Source organism: Osmia bicornis, chromosome 12, assembly GCF_907164935.1.
Source record: "Osmia bicornis bicornis chromosome 12, iOsmBic2.1, whole genome shotgun sequence".
NCBI lineage: Eukaryota > Metazoa > Arthropoda > Insecta > Hymenoptera > Megachilidae > Osmia > Osmia bicornis.
In genome coordinates, this window is record NC_060227.1 from 3,191,636 (window position 1) to 3,218,308 (window position 26,673).

Consider the following 26,673-nt stretch of genomic DNA (forward strand, 5'->3'; position numbering starts at 1 on the left):
TACTTGAAGTAACGAGGAGAAGACTTGTTTATTATTGAACATAACATAGAATACAGTAATTGTTTATTACAATTGTGGATATCGGAAGCCGTAAAATTCGTTCAGAGTGTGCAACGGTGGTTTCCAATTATCACATTCTGGGAAATCAGGTGGAACTGGTGGAAGATCTTCTAAATCGCCTACATGGATAACCAATTCCATTCCAGTGAGATGATGCCAAGTGAAGTGGCAATGAAGTAGCCAATAACCTGTAACAAAATAACGTAAAGTATTTCAATTAACAATAATTAATAGGGTTAAATTTCTGATAAACAGAGGCTATATAAATTTAAAAAGAACGACTAATTATTTGTAGGGTAATCTGTACCTGGATTATTTGCTTTAAAGCGTAAAATCACATATCCGCCCGTTGGAATCTTCACAGTATCTTTGCCAGGTGGATTTGTGTATTCTCCTCGTTGAAGGCGTTCCGTGTGCTCGTCAATTATTTGGTCTATATCTGCTTTTGATATATTTCTCATGTCAGCAAATTGACCTATGCTAAATACTCTGAATTCGTAACCGTGCAAATGGAATGGATGATGAAGATCAGTCTGTGGCACTGAAATATTATTCAATGTTTAATATACTGAACAAGGTACTACGAAAACATAGAAAAAAACACTTACCTTCATCGTAAATTATAAGTTCAATAACATTGTTTAATCTTGAATGAATAACTTGAGTGCATGTACAAGGTTGAGTGCAAGTACTGAGTTGATTATGTTTGCACACGGTTTGATAACTACTGCGGGGTTGCGAGAGCAAAGGCGAAGACGATACTTCGTATTCGATATCGTTGAACATAGAAGCAAGCTGAGATTTATCATTAGCAGCTGAAAAAAATAAGTTTCACATAAATAATTGTATTTTAGTCAATGCTGTCTGGAGTAGTAGTGTGCTAGCAAGATATTCTTCTGGTTGTTACAAGCTAACTAGAGAACACGAAAATAGAAGAAATATCCCAGAACAGTATGATAACCAACAATGAGAATTCTCTTTTCTGAGGAAAAAACAACCGTACCGAAAAAGGTGCGGTATGTATCTGCTTTAAACAGCATGTTATTTCCATACTGAGTATAATTGAAGAACCAAAAGTTTAGTACATGTCGCTCATCTGGTTCTACTTTAAGAAGCTCTGACTCATCTTCTAAACTTTCCAACTGATTGACACAAAGTGCAGTTGTTGTATCTTTTGTATTACACTTTGTTCCATCTAACGAATTGTATATCTGAAAGTGTATCAATTTGTATATTACTAGCTATTATTTTCTACTTGCGTTCACTGAAATACAAACGTTAATTGATATTAAGTTAATGTGTACTTACAACACCAGATGGTACAGTATTGTAAGACGGAGGTGGTGACGATGGTTTCGAAGGACCACCTGCATACTTTAAGATAGCTAATTGCTGTACACTCTTTTCTGCACATTCCCCAAGACCACGTACATGGATCCAATAAGAGTTCAATTTTCTATTTGCATTTAAAATGAAATCTACCCGTTCACCTGTATATACAAAATAATACATAAAAGAATGTTGGTGGGGTACAGAAATTAGGTATTTCAAATTGATATATAAGAAGACTTTAAATTAACCTGCAGATGATATTATGCTATTCACTCTTCTAGGTTTTACATTTGCACCATCCTGTGCAATTAGAAGCATATCATGGCCCTCGATTGTGAGTTCTGCTAAGCATACTGTAGTGAAGGAATTAATCATACGCATTCGATGGCGTTTTCCTTTTTCCACTGTAAATACTGCCAGTTTTCCATTAGTAGTCCGTTTGGTAATTGGATCCTAAGAATATTTTATATTTTGTTCAGTAAATTCTATTATCTCAGTTGTAGGTAATATTTAAAAATACAGTATATTGTATTAGGTAGCTGTATCAGTTCTGTTAGCTACTTTGTTCCTTTGCACCTCCAATATGTTGAGCTATTGTGAACAGAAGTTCTACAGCAACCTAATAATTCGATAAATAGATATGCTATAAATTTAAATATTTTATAAATGAATTACTGTATTTCTTACCGTCCAATTACCCAAACCATTTATTAATATGTTTTCCGCAATTTGCCCCAAATTTTGTCTGTAAAAACCCGGGAAGCGTTCCATGGACAATGCATGCATCCAATCCATTAAGAATATTATGTTTTCGTCGGTATCGTATATATTGATGAAAGGTTCCAGGGATGAAGGAGGTCTTATAATAAGAGGTCCAATTTGTCCATCTAGCATGTGGGTTGATATGTGAGAATGATAGAAGTGTGTCCCTGCATTTTGCGCCACGAAATCATATCTGCGATAATTGAAAAATTAAAAAAAATATATTCAAAAGAAATAGTTGATTATAATAATAATATTTACAACTTTCTTCTAATATTTAAAAACTATCTCTTCCCTTCTAAAAGTCAATGGAAGTAATTAAAAATATAAAGACTTTTATATTTATGTACTGATCTAAATATTTTATAATTATAACATTGTATAAATTTAATATTGGGATTCCATAACTGGAGTCATAAAAATAAATGTTATAATTCATTTAAATGCTTCTTTTAGATTAACCCTTAATGCCCTCGGTAACTTCGAGATCATATATTAAATTTTTGTTTTAAATTCAAAATTTCCTACCTAATATAAAGCATGTTATAGAATAATATTACACAGAAATTTATACAGAAAAGATACCGGCCACTATTTGTATTTTGCGCGCGCCGAAAAATTTGGAACAGCGCCATCTAGCGGATGGGATTCAAACTAACTATTTCTAATAGGATAGCAGGAACTATAAGGAGGTATGCCAAGAGGTATACCATGCACACGTTGAGAAAAATCATTAATAACTCATTTTCTAACCACAATTTATGAACTTTTATAATTTATTCTTAAACTACATGCTTGTAACTACTTTCACGTATAAGTTTTGTAAAGATCTTGCTAGTAATAAATTAATTATGAGCAGTTAAAAGGACGGCGGTTCGAACCTACAGGAACGCTTACTCCAAAAATTGCTAATAACTAATTATTCTGAAGCAAATTGTTGGAAAAAGCTAACGTAGAACATAGTTATAATATCATACTTCATTCTTCAATCAATAAAGTATACAAATTAATTATGGAAAATGAGAAAATGAATAAAGATCCCTACCATACGTTGCTTTAGATCGCGTGATTGCCTTTGAAATGCTAATAAATAATTAATTACGGACAAAATACTTACAAAACATATATTAGAAAATAGCTACTGTACTACACTGTATTCTTTAACCATTAAAGTACAGAAATTAATCACCGGAAACAAGAAAACTATAAAAAATGCCGACATGTAGCATTTATCGACCGAGCGTCAGACCTTAAAATCGTTATAATTAATTAATTACTGATAAAATGTTCACAAAACCTATACTAGAAAACACCTAATACGTTGAAGTTTATTCTTTAGTCGTTAATCTATAGAAATGAAACATGAGGAACGAGAAAATAATGAAAAACCTCGACCGCGTACTGGTTTGTGTCACGCGGTCGATGTAAAATTACTTATAATTAATTAACTACTAACAGGAGGTTCATAAAACCTATACTAGAAGAAAGCTAAGATGTTATTCCTTATTCTTTAATCGTTAAAGTACGGAAATTGATCACAGAAAAGCAGAGAATTACGAAAGTTCCCTAGCTCCGATAAGCGCAGAACGAGCGGTCGATCTTAAAATTATCATAATTAACTTATTACTGACTGGATCATAATAAAACTTATATGTGAAAGTTGCTACGGGTATGTACTTTAAGAATAAATTATAAAAGTTCATAAATTGTTTGCAGGAAATGAATAATTAACGATTCTTCCCCGCGTGTGCATTGTTCACCTCCTAGCATACCTCCTTATACTTTCTGCTCTCCTATTAGAAATAGTTAGTTCGGATCCCATCCGCTAGATGGCGCTGCTCCAAAATAATTCCGCGGGGAGCCCCTTGAAGTATAACCCGACAGTTTTATGCGCTATATGGCGGCGATCGGACGTTTATCAAATTTAAATATCCTTTATATTATTTTGAATTACAATTGAAATACTCTATAATATCAATTTTAATAATTTCAGAAGTGCTTTATGATTCTATACACCGAAGAGATCAACATGCATTATTAATTTCTCTTTTTCTTTTCTCTTAGGATGAAGTCAGTTACATGTAAAACACGAAATAAAATGTTATTTACCTAAACGTTGTTGAAGATGGAATTGGGCATTGAGTAACAAAAGGAACGCCGTCATAATACTGATATCCATTTTGGAAGAGTCCGTGCCAATGCATTACAACTTCCATACCACCCGCAGCGTTTTCTATATCGACTATAATTCGATCATTTACACATACCTACAAAATCATTATGCATAAATAAATTACAATAGAAGAAACACCAAAGAACGTCCAAGGTATATATTTAGAATCACAAGAAAAGATTGTATCATTTTAATATTATATTATTATTGTTACAGCATGTAAGTATTTACCTGGATTGGAGGTCCTGGTAATTGCCGATTGATGGGTATCAACGTCTTCTCGAAACCATCAGCAATAATGCATTGGGTTTGGTTTTTTTCATCGCAAGCACTGGAAACAATTGTTGTATACCACAATTACAACGAAAATGAAATATATTTTATTTCTACACATTATTAGGTGTACAAATTAAATATTTAATCAAAGAAGTTATAATACGTACGCTCCTAATGTCGTGTAGAATTCAATGTGGAATTTATAGTAACAATTTTTTGGTTCTTCATTATCATTGCAGTTTCGAGCGCATTCCTCGGGCGATGAAAGGACTATATCCTCAGGTGGAGCCCAATACCCCCAATCTAAATATACATGAATTACATCAAGAAATGAATGGTAATGAGCAATTGAAAATATGATAAATTTTGAAAAAGTTTTCCTTCTACAATTGAATGATGGTAAAAGAGCTGTTTTAGAATACCGTTTCATTTTGAATCAAGTTAACCAGTGTGATTCAATTCACTATTATTAACTAAAGCGAGCTATGAATAAACATTAATTCGCATAATTTCTTCAAAATGATAAGAAGCTGTAAGTATTACTAAAGTTTATTACTTTGTTTTTAACTTTGCTGCATATTTAATAGGCAATTTTTATTTCTAGCTCCTACACTATTTGTGCTTCAATAATGCAACAATTTCAGTATAACTGAGGTCATTTATGCAGTGTGTTCGGTGAGAAATATCCGTATTTCTTATTTCAAACGCTAAAAAATTGTCCCTCCCCTGACTCAACCAATCGAGAATTTTTTTTCATTCACCGATATTTTTTATTCCTACATTCTCTATGGATTATGGTAATAAAAGTGAGTACTCCACGTGCGGTGAACTCGCGCCTAATGGAGAAGAGTGGTACAGGTGCAGAGGATGTAATTTTTAAGTACATGCATTATGCAGTAGAACAGATTCTGCTGAAGATTGCATATGTTGATGGCTGATTCTACATCTTTTTTTTTAAATACTAAATCTAAAATGCACCTTATTACTTTCTTTATGCTAATATTATTAATATGTTGCAGGAAATAGGGATTCAGGGGAACTGTAGAAGAAAATGATAATTTTGATAAAAAATAGATTTATACTTTAATATATACTTACGGCAATACGATAACTCCGTATGAACCAACAAAACTAAAAAAAAAATGTAAACACTGAAGTATTGAGAAGTGGCGGGAAATCGAAAGTACATTATTCTTCTCATTATTCCTAGTTTTGAACGAATTTTAGACAAGTTCGTCCATTTATTTTCCTCCTCGAAAAACTACTAAAATTTTCTGGCATTAATGGCCTGAATTTATAGAAAAACATGGAAAGGACAACAGTCTAAATATGGATATTATCAGTTTACAGTTCCGCGTATTAAGCATGCTTATAATTATGACGTAAAACTTATCATTTGAAAGCTTTTCCGACGGTGCTTTTCTCTAATGTTAGGCGATGTCAAGGATTTTTTGATAAATGAATATTAAGTAGTTATATTCATTACAGTTAATTTACACACGGAACACGATTTTTACCTCGAATGCAAGTACAAAACAATCATCAAGTTCAGACAATATTATATACTCTCCAAACTTTTTTAACAATTCTAATTTACGAATCATTACTTACTTACGAATCATTTTTATCTCTTTTCTAGTCATTGTCGACATTACCCTTGTAATGTTATCTAATGCCAAAAATGCTCTAGGTATAATATCAGTATACTTTCTTTCTTTTCATTAAAGGTCTAATTCAATATTAACTTAGCCACAGTCAATGTAACTTTAGACAAGGTATTAAAATATTAATTAATTTAGATTTTATATTGAGAAGCTATGTTTCAAGCAAATTTGAATTACACAAACTTTCCCATCTTACAATAAATTTGAATTTCTTCTTCTTTAATTGAAACTGTAAAAGTGTATGAAAGCAGCTTGCTCATTTTTTTTAATTAAACTTAAACTATTTTTAAGTGAGCTGTTATCAGTTGTAGTGAAATTTTTTTTAACATGCAGTGTCATTATTAGACTACAAATACTTATGCAAATATACATTTTCACAATGTACTTAGATTACAAAGTACTGATTAGTACTACTTTTTTAACCGACTTCGAAAAGTTGGAGGTTACTCAATTCGATCAGTATGTATTTTTTATGTGTAAATTTTTACATATTTTGAATCTTCTGTATATTTTATTCTCTTACAAGAAACTACATAATTATCATAAATGTATAAACATCCACAGTCAACACAATAGTTACATATTATGAAGGAGAGGGCAATAATCATAAAACTTTATAATATACAAAATAAAATAATAAGCTTTAGCCTTTGTACTTCAAATGATTTATTTTCATCATAGTTCTTGACATGATCGACATGATCGATCTTTTAGCGATGCTTATACTTGATTAATACCGTCGTTTTTTCATAATAATTGTGCTGATTATTACATCTTTACAAATCTTTCATAGTTCAGGAAGTATTTCTTGTGCATTAATGAAGTCCGAGCTTAAATGACGCAACACAAATTTTACATTCTAAATTCGAAATTATTGAAAGTACATATCTATCGAGTAATTAAGATAACTTGATTGATACATATTATTACAATGGCACCAGGAAAAAGTAACTTTCCTCTTTCTATTTTGTTATTGAAAACAAAGCACAAATTTTAAAACTACTTTCTTTTTATGCTTAATCTGTTTATTTTTAATTTGTATTAAAATTCTCGATTATATCGCAACATGTTTAAAATCATTGGTTTCATGAGGTTCATCAAATGACTGATCCGTTTTCTTCATATTTCACTTGTATAATTGATGTTCCATAGCAGTTGTACATACGTTGAGATATTCACGTTCTTCTAATTTGTTACACATAATCAAATATAAATTATTCATAGAACAAAATGTACTTTGGATAATTCATGTACTGGATTGTAAATGCGAAGTCTGACACATGTTAATGAATATAAATAAATTTGTGGCAGCGGTATTTTGTACAAAAATACGATTGTATTTCTCTTTAAATCAAATTCTTTGATATACTCAGACATATATCAGTAGATTTGCAATGTTCATATTCGTTTAAATAAATATCCTAAAAGGACGATTGAACGCAAAATATGCGTCACTAGTATTTTCATATATTGTAAGAAATCCATTCCCGGCTTTAAAACATATAAAGATTTACAAAAACTTCTTAACAGTATTTTTATATAAGCTGCTAATCGACTTATTGATGAGATCACGTCTCACTCCTCCAAGAAGAAATATTGTCCAGCTCTCTTTTGTTCCAAGTCCTATTCAGCGATATAGTAAACACGTTAAAAAATATTCTGAATCGTTTATTAAATTATATTCTAAATATTATAAATATCACGTACCTTTACAGATTGGGCCTTATTAATCCTTGGTCGGAAATTATTTGGATCTCTTCTGAAAGTGATACCTAAGAGTTCTAAGAATCTGTTCATTCCATTCAATAAAGATTGTGGACTATGAGCAGTAGTTGACAGAGATGGAGTACCAGAAAAAACAATTACACGGTCAGCTAAATAGGTAGCCATAATAAAGTCGTGCTCTACCACAAATCCTGTTTTCTTTGCATGTAGAATAAACCTGTAATAATAACATAAATTTTAATAATCTCTTGAATATGATCCAATGTGATTCGCTGTGCAGATGAGAACCGTTTAATTACCGTTTAATTACTTTAGCTGCCACTAAACGTTGCTCGGAGTCCAGATAAGCAGAAGGTTCATCAATTAAATAAACGTCGGCTGGTTTTCCAAGGCATAAAGCTAAAGCCACCCGCTGTAATTCCCCTCCAGAAAGATTCTGTACTTCTTGGTCCATAATATCGTCTATCTTTAGCGGCTTCATAACGTCAGTTACGAATTGAGGATGAACATAAGCATCCCTTATCTTTTCATGCAATAATTGCCGTACAACACCTTGGGATTTAGGGCTAATTTTTTGTGGTTTGTAACTAATGTGGAGCTGAGGAATATTTCCTGTAAACAGTAAAATTAAGTTGATAATTCTAATGTGTATTGTGTAATTTGAAATTTGTGAAGGATAAAGATAATGAACTTGCCTGAACCGTCATCGGGCGGCAAATTACCAGCCAACATTCTGATAAAGGTGGTTTTCCCCGTTCCATTTTCCCCAAGTAATACAAGAATTTCCGAATCAGTAAATTGACCTTTCTCGACGCGTAATTGAAAGGAACCCATTGTCTTTACCATTGCGGGATACTCGTAGTGGTTCATACGTTTAACTTCCTCTTCAGTCGCGCTTTCAGCTACTTTAAATACAAGGGATTCTTCGCGGAATCTCAAGTTTTCCGTTGGCACAAAACCATCGAGGAAAATATTTATACCTTCCCTTACAGAGAAGGGCATAGTAACGACACCGTAAGCACCAGGAACACCGTAAAGACAACAAATGAAATCAGACAAGTAGTCCAACACCGATAAATCATGTTCCACTACTATAATAAACCTGGTAATTTTAATGTATCATTAATTATGTAAAGAAACAAGTTTTATTTTGTTATATCGAAATTACTTACTTGTCAGGATGAATAAGAGATCGAATGGTCACAGCTGCGTTAAGACGTTGTTTTACATCTAAATACGAAGATGGTTCATCAAACATAAAAATATCTCCATTCTGAATGCATACCATAGCACAAGCAAAACGTTGAAGTTCTCCACCAGAAAGTGCGTCAATACCTCTGTCACGTATGTGCATCAAATCTATAAATAATTAAATTTATTATTTTTCCATTACTTGTTACTTCTCAGGAATATTTAATAATAGCTTACCCAACATTTTACAGATTTCTATCTGATTCTTGCATTCATCCTTCTTATCTAGAAGTTGTTGCACAGTGCCTTTTACAGCCTTGGGAATTTGATCTACATACTGAGGTTTGATAAGTGCTTTCAAATCATCTTCTAATATTTTAGTAAAATAGTTTTGCAACTCACTACCCCTAAAATGACTTAAAATTTCTGTCCAGTCTGGAGGATCCTATATGATTAAACGGACTCCATAAGAATCATAAAAAATTACACTATAGTATACAAAGAACAAGTAATTATACATACAGTAAATCTGCCTAAATTAGGCTTCTGCTTGCCTGCCAGAATTTTAAGAGCAGTTGATTTACCAATTCCATTAGTACCAACTAGACCTAATACTTCTCCAGGACGTGGAATAGGTAATCTATGTAGTTTAAATGAATTTTTTGAATAACGATGTGTAGTTTCTTTTTCTAAGTTGCTAGGAAGATTGATAATAGATATTGCCTCAAATGGACATTTCTGAAAATAAAAGAATAACATTACTATATGTGTACTTAACCGCTATGAATTCTTTAACATTTTAATTGCAAAATTTTTAATTATACCTTAACACAAATACCACACCCAATACATAATTCTTCAGAAATTGATGCTATTTTACTATTTGGAGTGACTTCTATACAAAGTTTACCCATCCTTACTACTGGACAAGACCTTTTGCATTCTTGTCTACATCTTTTTGGTTTACATTTATCGGAATTAACAATAGCTATACGGGTCAACCGATCCGTTTCTTCCATTGACTTTTTTGGCGGCATGATGGTAAAATATTTACCTGCCTGAAAATTATATATAAAATAGGGTTTAATTTGATAAGAGATCTTTTATAATTTACTTTAATACTAAGTGATTGCTGCCTGTTATTATAATTATACTGAATACTGCATTCAAAATCATTAAACATAGGAAATAACTTGTTAATATATGTGTTTATTTTTTAGATTAAGAATATTATCAAGTAATTAACAGATACTAAAAAGAATTCAACATATGTTCTACTTGCACTCTGCTGAATACAACAGTCATTTCTCTAATTAGGATATAAAATAAAACATAATCAATCAACGCTAAACATTTTAAGTAAAAATTTCTTTATATTTGTATTTAATTAAAATACAACTGTTATTACAATTCTTAATTTCACCACGAGCTTGTAACCTCATGCAATAAATGAATAAATGCTAATGTAGGAATATTGCGAATAGAATCATATAAATGGTAAAATTAATTATTTAAAATATATTATACCAATAATTTATAATATTTAATAAGCACGTATACAAATATATACCTGTCAAAATCAAAAAACGTGAAGGAAACCCCTTTACAACCTTTTCGAAGGAGTTTCCACACTTCCACACCACCGCATGCCCTGACTTAAATCATAGATTACAGGCAGATGGAGCAACTACTCAATCTCAAATATAGTGTTGTTTAAATTATAAAAAAATAAAAATTATAACATTTATGTTATTAATTTTCATATATTTTGTAACTAATTAGCAATAATCTATACAATCATACAGTTTATACATGATTTACAAAATAATATGTATTTTTGTGCCCTGAAAGATGACATTAGATTACTGTTCATAAAATTCATCATATTTTTATTGTAAAACTTTCTTTTACATTTTCATTAATATAGATAAAGGCTGTTATTTATACTAAAGAAAAAGATTATAAGAAAATTGCATTATAAGTTTGATCGGGTGTTTCCAAAAATCGTTTATATCACGCCACCTAGCTCGATATTCTGCACCTCTCATGAAACATTATAAAGATTCATTCTGAAGTTTTGTGTATAGAATAATAGGAATTACTTATATATCTTCTGATTTTGTAGTGAGTACTACTTTAAAATGATGTTTATTTCAGTTGCCAGAGATTTTAATCCTTTAACTACTCAAGCAATACTTCATCTTTGTACATGAACAAATATTACTCTGGTCACATTTAGTTTTAAAACAAGTGTCAGGTGACAGTTCCTGATGCTTCTTTTATTTATACAATTCAGTACATTAATGAAACATCAGAAATTAATATATTATAATATACTGTGTTAATTAAAATTACTGCTTAAACCCAACATTTTTTATTTATGTATAACAATTTTTACAAACTACAGTGTTATAAAAAAAAATGGCGATTTCACGTAAACATTTTTCTCTTTTATATAAATTAATTTGTGTTTTTTATGAAACTTAATATTATTGTAGTTATTAAGTATTTTTATATAATTATTATAACCATGCATTCAGTACAGCATTTTTTGTAATACAAGTTTTAGTCATTGTTAATTAGATTTTACAGATCATAATTTTTTGTATAATAGATCTCAGTTTTCAATGAATATGTTAAATATCATAACACTCTTTTTTTATTTAATATAGCTGTCACATTAAGTGGAATGGAGCGAAGTATTCATGAAATGTTGAAAGATGCCCCATCTTTAAATGATAGTGATAGTGCAGTCCATAGTGGAACTCCACCACCTCATGTACCAAACAATTGTACTAGTGATAGTCAACCTAGACCAGCTACAATTAATTTAACTTTGGGTAGTCCTACTTCACAAGTGTGTAAGTGAAATGAATATAACTGAAATATATTGTGACAAGCATTTTATAAAACACTTGTTCTAAAATTATAAACGTGTCTTTATACTTGTGGCAGCTGTAACAGTATCTCCAAATACTCCTATTCAAAATGGTGATACGCAAACAATGCGTACTGCTCAAAGCAAAATTGAAAGCATCAAAAATTGGAGTATCTCTACTTACAAGTGTACAAGACAATTAATGTATGAGAAACTTGGGAAAACATCTCGTACGGTAGATTCAGGTAAGTTACAAATACATTTTGACTATTAACACATTTTATAAATGTAACATTCTTTCATTTTTAGAGCTTGAAACCCAGATTGAGTTATTAAGAGACACTCAGAAAAAATATTGTAATGTTTTACGATTATCAAGAGCATTAGCTTCTCATTTTCATCATGTTGTTCAAACACAACATGCTTTAGGAGAGGCATTTTCCGAATTAGCACAGAAATCTCCGGAATTACAAGAAGAGTTTCTATACAATTCGGAAACACAAAGAAACTTGACTAAAAATGGTGAAACATTACTAGGGGCCTTAAATTTTTTCGTTTCTTCCGTAAATACACTTTGTAATAAAACTATCGAAGACACATTACTTACAGTACGACAGTATGAAACGGCAAGGTAATAAAATTTTACGATATTTGAATTGAAAAAAATTTCTTATTTATATAATAATATGTATTATTAATTTCTTTGCAGAATAGAGTATGATGCTTATAGAACAGATCTTGAAGCATTAGCACAGGCTACAAAATCTGATGGTAGCAATGCAGCAAGATTAGAAGAGGCTCAAGTTAATTATGAAGAGCATAAACAAAATTTTGAAAAACTAAGATCAGATGTTTCGATTAAACTTAAATTCTTAGATGAAAACAGAGTACGTTTTTACACGTTTATCTATCTTCTTTTAAATATTTTTAACGTTTTTTTTTTTCTTTACCACATTCTTGTTACAGATCAAGGTAATGCATAAACAATTATTATTGTTTCACAATGCAGTATCTGCCTATTTTTCTGGAAATCAAACGGCGCTGGAAGCTACATTGAAACAGTTTAATATAAAGGTTAAATCACCGAATTCTTCTTTACCGTCGTGGCTTGAACAGTAGTTATACTAGAAGAAATAAATCCATGTGTTGAAAGGTATGAATAAAAAGATACATTCGTCCAAACGAATTTCTCTTTGAGCAACAAAGAGAATGACAAGGTAGAATAACTTTCAGAAATTCTCCGAAATGTTACAAATCACTGCTGTTAAATAATTTATCAGTTCAAATGATTTTTGAAACGAAAGTGGATAAATAACGTAAAACCAGACTGAATTTTTTTCTAATTTATGCTTTAAATATTAGCCAGTATCTGTATGTGGTATATGCATCAACAAATCTTGATTATATGCAAATATTGTCAGTTAAAAATATGCCATTTAAAGAATTTGGTAAAGATCTCTCTTTATTCAGTAGCAATGTTTACGAAACTTTAAAGGCAATAGGTATTTAATTTTTATATCAGGCTTCTTAGAGAAGTCCTAATGTAAATACATAAAATATGATATACTGAGCTTTGAATTTTATAGTATGTACAAAACGGTATTCATTGGTTCTTTATATTACATTTTGCACCAATTTAATAGATATATCACAGTTGCTGTTAAGAGAACTACGATGAATTGAACAAATTATAAGCTTAGATATTTTTTGTACATACTTTTCATTCCATTTCACGGGTTAAATTTTGATTGAGCTTTACTTGGTCACCTTTCGCGAATGAATAATTATTCATTCTTCATTTAAACAGTTCATTGATCTGTTTAATTAAAGAAGACTTGGCACACTTTTAATACTTCCTGAAATGTATTACATTTTTTACATTTCTGTATCTTATTTGTAATGTTTAAACGTTGATGTCATCTTCATATATTTACTGAGTTTTACGTCAAAATTAATCGTTTTAAAAAAGTTAAAGGGAGAATGAATTCTTAAACCTCGTACTTAGTTGTGTTCTTAGATTAACTTGCTTTCCTCATGCAATTTTTTATCGTGAGATTTTTTACAATTATACTTATTTAATTATGATCTAATCAAATTAATTTATTAACTTATCATTATATAAGACAATTACGTTTACATTCTTAATCATATATATTTATGATTTAATTTTTACAAGTATTTACTTTCAAGTATTTTAAAAAACAAAGTATACGTTTATTGAGCTGTTTAGAATAAAGAAGTGTGATTTTATTGAGCATAATTATTTTTAATCAAAAGTATTTTGATTTAAATGAAAAAAGATGTTTTATTATTGCAAAGCAGACAAACTTCTAGTCATATTTTTTAAGTGAAAAATTCATATTTATATATTTTTTTTTTAAACAGCAATACATATTGTCTGTACCGAGACATCACAGATCATTACGCTTCACAAATAGAAAATTCTTAATATAGATAAAATAGCCATATGGCATACATTATTATTATTATTTGTTGCTTCAACCTATAGTTTATACTGAAATGGATAGCACTTTAAACTATAAAAATTAATCTAGTAAAATTATATGAATATGGTTTATTATTAATATTCAAATATATTTCTTCTCATGAGATCATAAATGAATTTTTTAATGTGCATAAAATACTACATATATAACTGAACTGTATATGTATTTCATATACAATTCACTATATTTTTTAAACTTCTGAAAATTGTCATCATTGTAAATTTAAAACAATAATGATAAACATTAAGATAAAAACTATGACTCATGAAGTAGTAATGATATTTTACTTTCTGCATAATTAGCTTTACATAGTGTGCAATCTCTAAAGATCAAATTCTTTTTTATATTCTGTTAAAGTTCATAAGAAATGCATTCCATTATTTAACAAGGTTTGTTAAGAATGTTTTAGGCCAATAAAATACATTGTAATTAAATAAAAATAAAATCTTATATTTATTATTAAGTAGAAATAAGAATGAAGAATAATGTTGAATGACTTACATAACTAAAATGTGCAGTTTAAGCACTTTTTAATTTATAAAACATATTGTAGCGACTGTATTATGTTCCTAATCATGATGTTGTTGTGTGTATATTATGTGTATACAAACTCCAAATAATAAATGAATGCTTATATATCTTGCTTTTTACAGAATTTTCGTTACTTGGTGATACTTTTTTTGTATTAATATTGGATTTTTATTTTAAAATTGGGAATATAATACTGACAAAATTAATTTATTGTTCCTTAAAATATACAATTGTTTTATGATACAGTGGTACAAACAACAATTAAAAACAATCAGTAATAGTTACATATATAATGACATACAATTTTATTTTTAAAAATATTTAAAATTATATTACATAAAAATATTATTTTCCTTAAACATGTAACAAAAGATACTATTAATTTACATAGGATTACTGTGTTGTATTTTCAATGGTCTGTTCTTGTTGTGTTTGTGTTTCTAAATCTGCTTGAGATTTTTGAAGTTCTTCCATACTTTTGCGTAAAATAGTAGGCTGTACTTCCATAAATATTTCCATTATTTTATGATTAGCATGAATATGTTTTCCTGAACAACTCTCTATACATTGATCCTATAATGAATTAAAAAAGTACATTCTAGCAAAGAGGATGATTTTAAATTCATAAATAAATAAATATCTCTATTTTTTACATTACTTCAAATATATATTGTATAAATAACACAATAATATAATGTTACAAATATTGTTGGTTATAAAACACACCTCTTCAGCAGAGATATCCCTTGAAAGAAGTGTACTCACACAGGTTTTAAAACATGTCTCAGATATTTGATTATACAAAAGTTGAAAATCCTTCATCTACAAAATAATAATTACATAAAAATATGCTTTTATAGTTACTTGTATTCGTAACAAGACAGGTTAGGAATTAGTACTTCATTATTAAAATAAATTGATAACAATTAAATACATTTCTAATAACTGTGGCATCCATGTTTAAATAATATTCTTTAATCTTTTAATTTATGTAATTCTTATGCAAAATTGTAATATTTGCCGGTTTTGTTTTCGTTGAGGTTAGTATGCCACCGTAACTTTAAATTTGTAATTATACAACTCTTCGATATCGACTTACGATATATCTTGTTTGATTTTATTATAAAATTTATATATTATAAATTAAGTAAATGAACAAAAACGCATTGTATAGGCTAAGTATAATAGCTTACACAACAAAAATCTTTACAATAAATAAGTAGTAAGAAGTAGGTAATAAATTCGTTTTATATTATTCACTGAATAAATCGAATACAAACATTGAATCTATAAATAATGTGAATAACTATTAGTTTCATTTAGTATTATCTATCTATGTTATTTTTTTATTTTATATTAATAAAGCCTATGTAATACAGTGTTAAATAATATGTATAAATGCGTACAAATTATAAAATAATGTGGCAGTAAACATTATATACACTGTTACACATAAAACAATTTGAGAAAATGAATATATTCATATGAAAAGTTTATACAAAACGATAAATATATGTTAATTAAAAAAGAAACATTCGATTCTTGGTATCAAGAAGCGCGCTTCCATCGGAGATGTTCGGGAGTACTCGGCTTCGATCGGATCGAACCGTTTATGATTGGTTGTCGGTTCCGAGGCAGCGAAACGTGAATCAGTTGGCGCTGACGGAACGAAGGAGCAGGTTGATTCGATATAGTGTGAAAACGGAAAGATTTGTCGGTGCGTGTCGCCGGTGAATGAAGCGGGCTAATTATTACGTGCGATGGCCGCGTGCTACAGCGAGCAGGCATCATCCACCTCGGGAAACGTAACAAAAAAGTCACCTGCAGCCGCCGCGAAATCAGTCTGCTGGCAACACAGACTGTTCGGTAAACAACTGTCGCGGTGCAGTCAGGTTAATCAGCAAGAAACAAAACCTTGCGATGCAAGTGGTACTCTCGTTGACGAGGATGGCCAGCCAACTTGTGAGGTGATCGGTGTGTACTTTAGTTTTATTAACCCCGGTGCTACCTGCGATGACTTTACGCGTCAGCTGCTCGACCTTTACGCGAGTGTCAATTCGTCGCACGCGGAAAATGACCGAGACGCGGACAGTGCTAATAGAGAAAGAGAAAGGAAGAAAAGGTTCGAGGTCGTGCACGTGGTTCTCTGGAGTAACGTAGCCGATGTCCTCGACTTTGAAGACAGTTTTCGTACACACGTTTCGGAATTACCCTGGTTAGCAGTGCCGAACTTAGATTATGAAAGAAAGGTAGGACGCATCTCTTCTACTAGTCTTTTCCGCAACTATGCTAACATTTATAAAATTCTCTAAACTATTTATAATTTATTACATTACATTTTTTTTAAATTTTTATTGTACTTAGTATTTAAGCCAATTTTTAGTATCTGTTATATTAACACATCATGAATATTCGTTGGTACCATTTCACACTGTATTGGTCAGTTCAAGTCTTCTGTGAAGTTTTGTACATTTCCCTGTCAAATAACCTTTTACATTAATCGAAATTACAACGACCATAAGAGCACTTACACATAATTACCTCCCTCCACCTCCTTTTTCTGTTTCAAACCGATATCACCGACTCTTTATCGTTCAATCGTGCAAGCATGCATGAGCTTCAATTAAATTCAATTAAATAATTAGACTCGGTTTTTAAGTCGAATAATGGCCATTATTCGCTGGTACACCCATTCAAAAAATTTATGAGTTCTTGAAACTTTCAGAGGGTTCCTATTAAATATACTCATTTCAATGGCTTTTATCGCTTATGTACTTATTTCTGGTTTCAACCGATCGTTCGTGGATTTTTCACGATATTGTGGAAAATTTACGGTCAGACGAGTTGGTATGATCAATTGAAGCGAGTATATTTGAAATTTGTATACACACGGCTGTCATAAAGTTACACATGTACATATAGACAAGCACACATGCCGTTATGCAGAAGGACTGTGAGCGCAGCGCCTTTTTTATTTCCAACGGGTGTTTTAACCCCTCGCCAGACGTGCTATTTAGGGTCCGATTTTATTTGCACCGACACACCAGGCAGAGCCGACTTTCTCTAACTAAAAATCGTTGGTAATATTTTCCACAACGCATCTGCTACCGCCGCTCGCTCGGCGAACTTTTAGTTTAGACCAGCAGTTTTTTTTCGGTACGGCATTCTCCCCTCCGTAGGTATATTTCATTTTCTTTTTATATTCCACCAGTAATTACTATCGAACATCATTTGTTTTACGGATTAAATTAAAATTCTAATCTCATAATTCAAAAGAAAGCTACTTTGACATCGGTTTCGCCGCGAAGGCTGACACCATAAATTATAAAAATCAACATAGATGGATAAAAGAAAACACCGAGAATCGTATCGGAGTTAAGGACCGATTTCTATGTAGAGGGCGCAGCGATAAATTCGAATTTTTATGAAAATGCTTTTGGCGAAATTTTTGATTAATGTATGAATTAATAAATTCAATTGAAGACGATGTTATTCCTGGCAATTAAAGCGGACGGCTAGGCTGCTTCGTACATTGATCTTTTCATCACCCACGCACCCTCGATGACGCACGCACGTATCTCTTGTCTCAAAAGTTCGAGTGACTCCGCGTTACGTCACGGCATTTTAAACACGCATAGCAGGTATTTGTATTACCGCGCGATTTTTATACAGTTTGATGAGCGTCTATCGAGTGTCGGTAGAGTAGCGAAATAAAAAAGATACGTGTATAGTTTTTATGATGTACTTTAGGGTAGTAGCTCACGATCGAACGCGGTATCGATACCGCACAGCTCCTAAGATGAATATTCTCGATACTTTGTTGCGCGTATACGCATTACTGGTATATAAATGTAAGAGACGATCGGAGTTCGTTATTCCCTTACTTTTTTCCACGATCATTAGTCAGGCCACTCGAGCTGCTGGTGTCTGTGATGCATATACATATAATTCGATAGTCTGATTCGCGAGTAAATGTAACGATAAGCGTCCTGCGCAATTAGCGTCAAGTAGCTTCGTGATTCTTCCTCGCTCGTTATTCCGCCTATCTACCCGATCCACCCTGAGAATCACCCCCTTGAAATCGTAGATTCTTTGTGTACCGTTCCATTCATTTAACAATAAGAAGAGCAACTTCGGTTTATGAAACGTTATAAGGAAGGAATCATGAAATTTCTTAGCTTATACTGAAAGTAAACGAACAAATCTAAAGCATATATGTACTTTTCTTAACATTTAACAAGTTGAAAGATTGACGTAATTAGCAGCAATGGCGGTTGCCGATAGAAGCTATCGCGCTCTCAGCGCGCATCATTAACGCGTTAAATGCAGCGATGATAATGGACGTATGTAGCATAGCGCGCTACAATGGTAATTGTTCAGCATATGGTTTCTGGTAAAGGGTTAACAGAGTACGAATAGCAACAGTAGAGGCTGTGTTTCCGAATGGTTCGGTATATAACCTAAATTGACTGCAAGAAACCGATTAAAGTTGGTTTCAGAGCTGAATGTGTTACCTAACCTAACCTGACCTTAGCAGGATATCTCAAAAACTGTAAGACATCCAGCTCTGAAACCAACTTTAATCGGTTTCTTGTAGTCAATTTAGGTTATATACCGAACCTGGGTTCTCAATTTTGGGGGAAAGCCATTCGGAAACTTATCCAGAATAGATACGTCCAGTTTGACAAAATTGAACGTTTAGCGATATAAAGGAAGCTTGACGGTGCGGTAGGATATCCGCCGCTTGAACGATGTAATAGAGGCACGGCTGCTCATCGTTTGTACGACGTAAACCGTTTTCATAAAGGTACACGCCTTTGCCTTGAACGGGGAAACGCCGAGAAAAAGAGTGAAGCCGAGCAGCCTTTCCATTCGGGGTGGCCGACCCATATCTTCTGCAAATAGCTTTCTCATTCGACCGGCGAGATCAAGAAAGCGAGGAAAGGTAGCGTAGGTAAAGAGAGAGGAAATATATATTTACATTTGTGTACACGTATCGAAAGAAGAGGGAGGGAAAGAGTGAATTAGCGCGATGCACAGGTCTCTTCCCACGAAAACGACTGAAACGAGAAAAAAAAGAAAAAGAACGAGAGAAACGTTGGAATCTAGATAGACTTTGAGGTAGTTCGTGCACAGAGTGGCCCGTACGCGGTGCTATGTAATCCTCGGCTACGTCTCCTCCGCCTTTCCTCTTCGGCTCCTGTCTGCTTTTTAGCCCAGCATATCGTGCAGATTACATACGACCTACTCGGCGATGGTCAAAGGAAAAGTGAAGCACACGCGAATCGCCCGAATAAATGTATTTCGCTTCGTACGACTCGAAAACCCGCGCGAAACCCTTCGAACGCTTTGACGCCGACGAAGGCCGACAGTATCGCGCGGATAAGTGGTAGAAAATTGCGCAAGAAAAAACTTTTTAATGTTCCACACCGTCTGTCGCCGTACGGTTGGATTACTTTTCATGATACGTCTTTTATCAGGGGGATTCGTTTCGTTAAATTATTTCATCTCGAGCTGTACACTTTTTTTTCTCCTTCTATCTCGGGTATCGCTAAACTCGTTGCTACGCATTTTTACTGTAGATAACGGTGTCCATGATGCTTTTCCTTTTGTGACCGGCTTGACGACAACGCGATCGTGTCTCCATTGTCGTTTCTAAACCCTACGAGATCGATCCTTAACAGAATGCAAGAACCTTCTTCCATGTTCTACAACTGTTCAACTTCGCACACAAACTTATACAGTCGTTTGCGTGTAATTGAAAGCGGTAGCTTAAGACGCTGCTGGGGTTGACCAATAGAAACAGTGGTCTCGTCAGTCTCGGTCGGACGAGATGTCGGGAGGCCGCGATATCTATATATAACAGGGGTGCGCAACTCGAAACCTTGAGAATTAAAATTAAATGAAATTCTCCATCCATTAACGATATTTAGAATTCATGCTACATTAATTATTAAGTATTTACATAAATGAACAGTATTAAGATTAGATCGGTATGGTATATTAAAACAGTTATTTCCACGTATTTCCATGTTTCTTACTCGTTACAGCGCGCAAGCGATTAAATAGCCAAGGTAGTTGAATAGCTTCGACGCACGCGACCTTTAAAATATTTCCGAGCCGCTTTAACAACTAAAAGTCAGTAGACGTAGAGTCCATGTACAGGGTGTTAAAAAATAACCTGAAGACCTCTACACTGCTGGATAGATCACGAAAAATCGAAGTGAAAAGTTCTGTGGCATTTTTCGATGGAATCAGTAGTTTAGCCACATTTCGTTGTTGAAAATTGAAAATTTCACCAATCAGCGCGCAACTTGGGTGGCAAGACCCGCGGAGTAGAGACAAGCCTGAGCGTCGCGCTTGCGCATGCGCCGAGAGCTCAAGCTGCGCGCTGATTGGTCAATTTTTCAATTTTCAACAATGAAATGTGGCTAAACTACTGATCCCATCGAAAAATGCTACAGAACTTTTCACTTCGATTTTTCATGATCTATCTAGCGGTGTAGAGGTCTTCACGGTATTTTTTAACACCCTGTATTTGCATAATATCACAAATTAAAAGCGATTTTTATAAAAATGAAGTGAATCGTATAGATAAAATATAAATTGTTTTTCAAAAGATGAAGCGTTTATCGATAACGAGAAAGTTTTTCCGGGAAATTTACCACGACAAAGCGTGCGTTGTGCACCTCTGTCGTTCACGAAGGAGGCGATTGAACGCGCGCGAACGAGTCAACAGTGATCTCATCCCTTCCCCTCCATCGCTCGTCTTCCACCCGATGTCACGGTATGGCAAGGGGTTTCCCCTCGCTGAAGAGGCCAAGCGGCAGAGTGTCTGGTGGAAAATAAGAATTAAAAAACGTTACTTTTCGAATTATCTTCCATCGTGAATTCTCTCTTAACCTCGTATCTGCGTTCATAATTACCAAAGAAACTTGAACTTGAGATCCGATAAACGATCTCATCGATTTCGATACGCTTTCGATATTTATCGATCTTTCGAACGTTCGATCAGAGCAAGTTTAGGGAATAGTGATATTACAGTAGCATTTCCCCTAGCGATACAAGTTGCCCGGTGGAGAGAAAGGGAATCGACGAGGGTAAGCGGGTGATGGAGCAAGGACGTCACGGGGGAACGAGCAAGCAGGAGCGATGGAAGCGTCGTGGTAGGGGACATACAGACCACCGGGGGAAATAACGATAGCACCGTCGGCAGCAACGGCAAGGGAGGACGTACGCGTTATCGACCGCTCCAGACGGAGACGGGAAACGAACGAACGTATATACGCGGCCTGTGCGAACAAACGAGAGAGAAATGCCGTAGGAAATATACGAAGGGACGAGGTAATGCCTCCCTGTGGAGGGTCGCGATAACGTACGACGTCGCACGTTCGGTACCTAGAGGAGAGAGACCCTTCTTGCCTTATTCTGACGCTCACCCTTCCTTTGTGTGCGGCTGGAACGCGCATCGCTCGACAATTTTAACGTGTCTCGATTTCCCTCGATCACCAGGACAAAAGGGATTCGTTTGAAAGTTTCCAACGAAACGTCTTGCCGTTTAGACCCGATGATAGTTTCAAAGAGGATCGATTTGTTGACTCGTTCTGTACATAGATAGCGACAGGTGTCTGGTACAAAGTTTTATTGAAACCTTTTCAGCCTTGACGGAGATGTCCCTTTTATCTTTGCGGTACGCTTCCACTTTATGGCAGCTAGTCGATTCTATTCGCTCATTGTCGTTTCATTTTCAAACGGATTCGTGTTATCGGTGGAAAATGGAATAATATTATCTGTCGTAAGGTACCATCGCTGGGAGACTGTACAAACGAGACCGCGCTTTTAGAGGGAAAAAAGGAATTTAATATTTACGGGGTAGACGGTACTCGTTAAACTGGACAAAACATGTTTACAGGGGAAGTTGGGGAACACGGAAATTGTAAAATTTATGAAACTTTGTGTACCAACAGAGTAGTTCATCCGTAGTATAAACTTTTTGTTGGCGTTATAGTATGGTTTTAGGGGGTGAAATCGCTCCTTAAAAAAAAAAGCTTTATTTTTTTCTCGAGAATATAGAATGGCTAAAAACGCTGTTTCAATTCTAAGACTCATTTTCATTATCTACTCCACTGTAGAAGGCTTTCACAATGTGTCTATTGTACTTCGATCTTTTCTGCTCCTTTTTTTCCCCTAGCGATCAGACAGCTTAACGAGAATCGGTTTTCGACATTAACGATTGGTAGTCGATTGTCTTCCTAACAGAATTACTTCCTAGCATGTTCTGCAAAAATCAGTGGTGAAGATTTGATGATTCAGAATTTCTTCCGTTCTTTCAATGATCTTTTAATAATTATTTTGGCTAAACGTTGTTTTAAAGGACATTTGAAAATTTGAAAAATTTGAAAAATCATTGACAAAATCTGAAGAAAAAGAAAATGAAAAATCATGCGGTCTGCGTTGTTTAAGAATGATTCCCTTTTCTCCGAATCAGAACATAAGCTTCACGCTTTCCTACCTTTTTCTCTTTCCACGTTTGATGTTACTGTGATCGTGCAGCCTGCTAGAAGAGACGACAGTACTTACTTATTATCGGCCGAGCTCTATTCCCGATAACTTCGCCGGTAAACCAGACATTTCCTTTCCCTTTATAGAAAAGAGAAGAAACGATCCTTAAAATATGTATTTCTCTTCGCTCAGACGTGACATCGAAAGGAGTTGATTGCTTATCCACGGAAGAAAACGGAAATTTTCCCGCTGTCTGTGTCTTTTTTACTTCCGGTATATATATTCTTCCTTATCTCTTCCGGTGTGGAAAACTTTCAGCCAGTTTCTACTATCACCCTTGAAACCCTTTCTCCACCCCCTTCCCTCTTGTAGCACTGTAATCATGCAGCCAGGGCCAGAAGGGATAGCACTCATTGTCAGCAGACATTACTCCCCCTCTAGACACTCGTTGCGCCCCTTTTTCGTCGTAGTTGAGCTCCGTGGGTTTGACCAGCAAAGGATAACGGAAGAAACAGAGGCCGTGCTCTACGTGTTTCGAATATCTCCTACGCTCGTTGTATTCCTCTCACGCTTCTCGAAATTGATGGGCTTTCGATCTTACTTCTTTCCTTTCTTTTTTACGGGAGCCAATACTCGACGCGAGCTGAATTCGAACCATCGACAATAATTCCGCAAATTGTACGACAGGTATTCCAAGAAATATTATTCGTGATTAATTTTTGCTTTCGTATCTTATAATTTAAAAAAAAAAATAGAAATTCCATCAGTAGGGCCGGCCCTGGGCCCAAGCAGACTAGGCGGGCGCCTAGGGCCCCCCAAGGTCCAGGGCCCCCATAAAATGATTCTGCGTCTGTATCGATATTAATCGATGTAAATGCAAATTTAAATTAGTTATACAAGCTTTAATGTTAATTTTATAAATTTTATTTGAGCTACTTTTTTTTATGTCATATGTGAAGGGGCTCGGATTCCCGAAATCTCAGGGCCGGCCCTGTCCATCAGAGCGCTTGATATAATCTATATCTTCCCTTTTTAATTTTCTACTTTGATCTCCAGTGGAAATCTCTCTGTGCTTTGATGCAAAAGCGAAGGAATATTTATGAAGTACTTCCGAGGATTGACATTGAAATAATCTTACAGAGACTTTATTTTTTATTTTCTTCTACAGACCAGACTGACTCGGAGGTACCGAATAAAGGCCGGTGTACCGACTCTGATCTTATTGGACGGTTCCAACGGCTCGATAATAACCAGAGGAGGTGTGGAACGAACGATCGGTGATCCTGGTGGAGCTGAGTTTCCTTGGAAGCCACCCCATCCGAAGGCTGCCCTCGAAGATGGTCCCTTGTTACCATGCGGTGCTCGGGATAGTAACGAACCCATGCTGCACGAGGAGTTACGGCACTGTTTTAAGGGTGTTTACTTTAGCGCACACTGGGTATACAATTTAAGAAAATTTTTTTTTAAAGAAATTCTATGCCATATGTTATAAATAATTACATATGCTTTTTCCCATTTAGTGTCCACCTTGTAAAGCGTTCACCCCACAACTCGTAGATACCTATCAGAGAATCCGAGAGAGGGGTCATGACTTCGAGGTGATTTTTGTGAGTTCAGATAGGTCAGTTTGATAGATTATATTGTTAATTAAAATTACAACTGGTTCCTTGATGGTATATTCAACTATAATTGAAGATTTTCTGGTAATGTTCATTAAAATGCAATTTTCTATACTTTCAGGAGCGAAGAATCTTATAACGTTTATATTGAAACGATGCCTTGGTTGAGGATACCTTTTAGTCAGGAGGAGAGACGGAAAAAATTAGCGAGAGCTCTCGATGTACAAGCAATACCCACTTTAGTGGTACTCGATCCTCGGGATAACATTATAACGTTGGATGGACGAGCCGAGTTGCTAGAAGATCCCGAAGGATTGGTAAATGAAACGAATCCTCTGAAAAAATTAATTTTTGTTCGTTACTCTATGGAAGTTATATTTTATAGAATTTCCCATGGACCAGTCGCCTGGTGAATATTTTAACCGAGAAGTATGCCACTTCGTTGCACGATGCACCGGCGATTATACTTTTTGTTGGTAGGTTGCTACGTGTGTAATATTTGCATCTCTTTGATTTTTTATTTTTTTTTTATTTTACGCTCATTATATCTTTCAATAGAAGGTGAAGACTGCGAGATTCAATTCGCAGAAAGTGTATTAATGCCAGCTGCCCAAGCGTACAGGAAAGATAGACCTGATTACGATCCAAACTATGACGATCCAGATGATGTTTTACAATTTTATATAGCATTAGATGTAAGTACCGTTTCAGGTGTAGATGGTAATATGATTATTTTGTATTTAATAGGTACATCATTGCTTTTATTTATCACAGTGTGAAACGTCCGACATTCTTCGCGAATTTGTTGGTTTAGACGATGCTGTCCCACTTTTAACAGCGATTGATATACCTCGAGGAGTTTATGTCGTGATGGAGGATGGCGCCGAAATAACTGTAGATTCAGTACAACAGTTTGTCGATGGATTTCGTAACGACAAATTACCTACGAACAAAATAGCCGCGGTACACAAAATTCCAACCAAAAATGATCAGGTTTCTACTTGAATTTTTATTCAAGGAACGATTTGATAGAAATTTATTGCAGACCATGCGAAGGAAGGAGCAGTTAGGTTTTCCATGTGGTCATTATACAACCACAAAATAAAGAAGCCCCCATCCTCTCTTCTCGATCCTATCTCTGTGATACCATTGCTCCTTTCGTAGGAAGGATCTCGCGCAATGTTGCGTTTGTATTCGCACAACCCCTTTGTGGAAATAACCAAAAGACATGTATTATAATATCATAGTCAATGAAAACTGAGCGAATTGTATTTTTAAGTGTACACACGCACATGTTAATATATTCTAATGTATTACTTAATAAACGTCAAATGAACCACGTCGAAGGTATCTTGGATTACTACAAACTTATTCACACTTTTGTTCTTCACTTTATATCTTTACATAAAAATTACATCATACATTTACAATCTAGTAATTTATTTTTTACAAC

At 33.9% G+C, this 26,673-nt stretch overlaps 5 protein-coding genes and 1 long non-coding RNA gene across 11 annotated transcripts; 3 read left to right on the top strand and 3 right to left on the bottom strand.

Annotated features, from left to right (window-relative positions):
* Positions 1–9: 9 nt before the first annotated feature.
* LOC114871405 (laccase-1-like) lies at positions 10–5,879 on the bottom strand. Its single transcript, XM_029177239.2, has 11 exons — positions 5,702–5,879; positions 4,771–4,906; positions 4,559–4,658; positions 4,264–4,421; positions 2,080–2,347; positions 1,641–1,845; positions 1,369–1,550; positions 1,064–1,271; positions 669–875; positions 368–601; positions 10–248 (listed from the first exon to the last, which is right to left on the bottom strand). The coding sequence occupies exons 1-11, from the start codon at positions 5,802–5,804 to the stop codon at positions 67–69; spliced, it is 1,983 nt and encodes a 660-aa protein (XP_029033072.1). The 5' UTR covers positions 5,805–5,879; the 3' UTR covers positions 10–66.
* On the top strand, positions 4,915–5,780 carry LOC123988386. Its single transcript, XR_006829977.1, has 2 exons — positions 4,915–5,135; positions 5,208–5,780. It is a non-coding gene; the product is annotated as an uncharacterized LOC123988386 (long non-coding RNA).
* Positions 5,880–6,916: 1,037 nt separating the features above from the next.
* LOC114871406 (protein Pixie) lies at positions 6,917–10,859 on the bottom strand. Its single transcript, XM_029177240.2, has 9 exons — positions 10,754–10,859; positions 10,008–10,241; positions 9,706–9,921; positions 9,421–9,628; positions 9,165–9,351; positions 8,688–9,094; positions 8,292–8,604; positions 7,975–8,209; positions 6,917–7,890 (listed from the first exon to the last, which is right to left on the bottom strand). The coding sequence occupies exons 2-9, from the start codon at positions 10,218–10,220 to the stop codon at positions 7,843–7,845; spliced, it is 1,827 nt and encodes a 608-aa protein (XP_029033073.1). The 5' UTR covers positions 10,221–10,241; positions 10,754–10,859; the 3' UTR covers positions 6,917–7,842.
* Positions 10,860–11,213: 354 nt separating this feature from the next.
* LOC114871396 (arfaptin-2) lies at positions 11,214–15,204 on the top strand. 2 transcript variants are annotated; one of them, XM_029177229.2, is made up of 6 exons: positions 11,214–11,307; positions 11,856–12,044; positions 12,139–12,306; positions 12,371–12,692; positions 12,771–12,948; positions 13,028–15,204. In XM_029177229.2, the coding sequence occupies exons 2-6, from the start codon at positions 11,873–11,875 to the stop codon at positions 13,178–13,180; spliced, it is 993 nt and encodes a 330-aa protein (XP_029033062.1). In that variant the 5' UTR covers positions 11,214–11,307; positions 11,856–11,872; the 3' UTR covers positions 13,181–15,204. The 2 variants fall into 2 exon arrangements, with proteins under 2 accessions (XP_029033062.1, XP_029033061.1); XM_029177228.2 differs by lacking the exon at positions 11,214–11,307 and adding an exon at positions 11,604–11,617.
* Positions 15,205–15,290: 86 nt separating this feature from the next.
* On the bottom strand, positions 15,291–16,662 carry LOC114871397 (mitochondrial import inner membrane translocase subunit Tim10 B). 3 transcript variants are annotated; one of them, XM_029177231.2, is made up of 3 exons: positions 16,506–16,662; positions 15,826–15,921; positions 15,291–15,672 (listed from the first exon to the last, which is right to left on the bottom strand). In XM_029177231.2, the coding sequence occupies exons 2-3, from the start codon at positions 15,919–15,921 to the stop codon at positions 15,493–15,495; spliced, it is 276 nt and encodes a 91-aa protein (XP_029033064.1). In that variant the 5' UTR covers positions 16,506–16,662; the 3' UTR covers positions 15,291–15,492. The 3 variants fall into 3 exon arrangements, with proteins under 3 accessions (XP_029033064.1, XP_029033065.1, XP_029033063.1); XM_029177232.2 differs by lacking the exon at positions 16,506–16,662 and adding an exon at positions 16,199–16,339; XM_029177230.2 differs by lacking the exon at positions 16,506–16,662 and adding an exon at positions 16,034–16,339.
* An 87-nt stretch (positions 16,663–16,749) lies between these two features.
* LOC114871393 (nucleoredoxin-like) lies at positions 16,750–26,587 on the top strand. 3 transcript variants are annotated; one of them, XM_029177222.2, is made up of 8 exons: positions 16,750–17,348; positions 24,770–25,039; positions 25,122–25,222; positions 25,342–25,537; positions 25,606–25,696; positions 25,779–25,915; positions 25,995–26,183; positions 26,266–26,587. In XM_029177222.2, the coding sequence occupies exons 1-8, from the start codon at positions 16,860–16,862 to the stop codon at positions 26,323–26,325; spliced, it is 1,533 nt and encodes a 510-aa protein (XP_029033055.1). In that variant the 5' UTR covers positions 16,750–16,859; the 3' UTR covers positions 26,326–26,587. The 3 variants fall into 3 exon arrangements, with proteins under 3 accessions (XP_029033055.1, XP_029033056.1, XP_029033057.1); XM_029177223.2 differs by having other exon boundaries at positions 25,782–25,915; XM_029177224.2 differs by lacking the exon at positions 26,266–26,587 and having other exon boundaries at positions 26,035–26,144.
* The last annotated feature ends 86 nt before the right edge of the window (positions 26,588–26,673 follow it).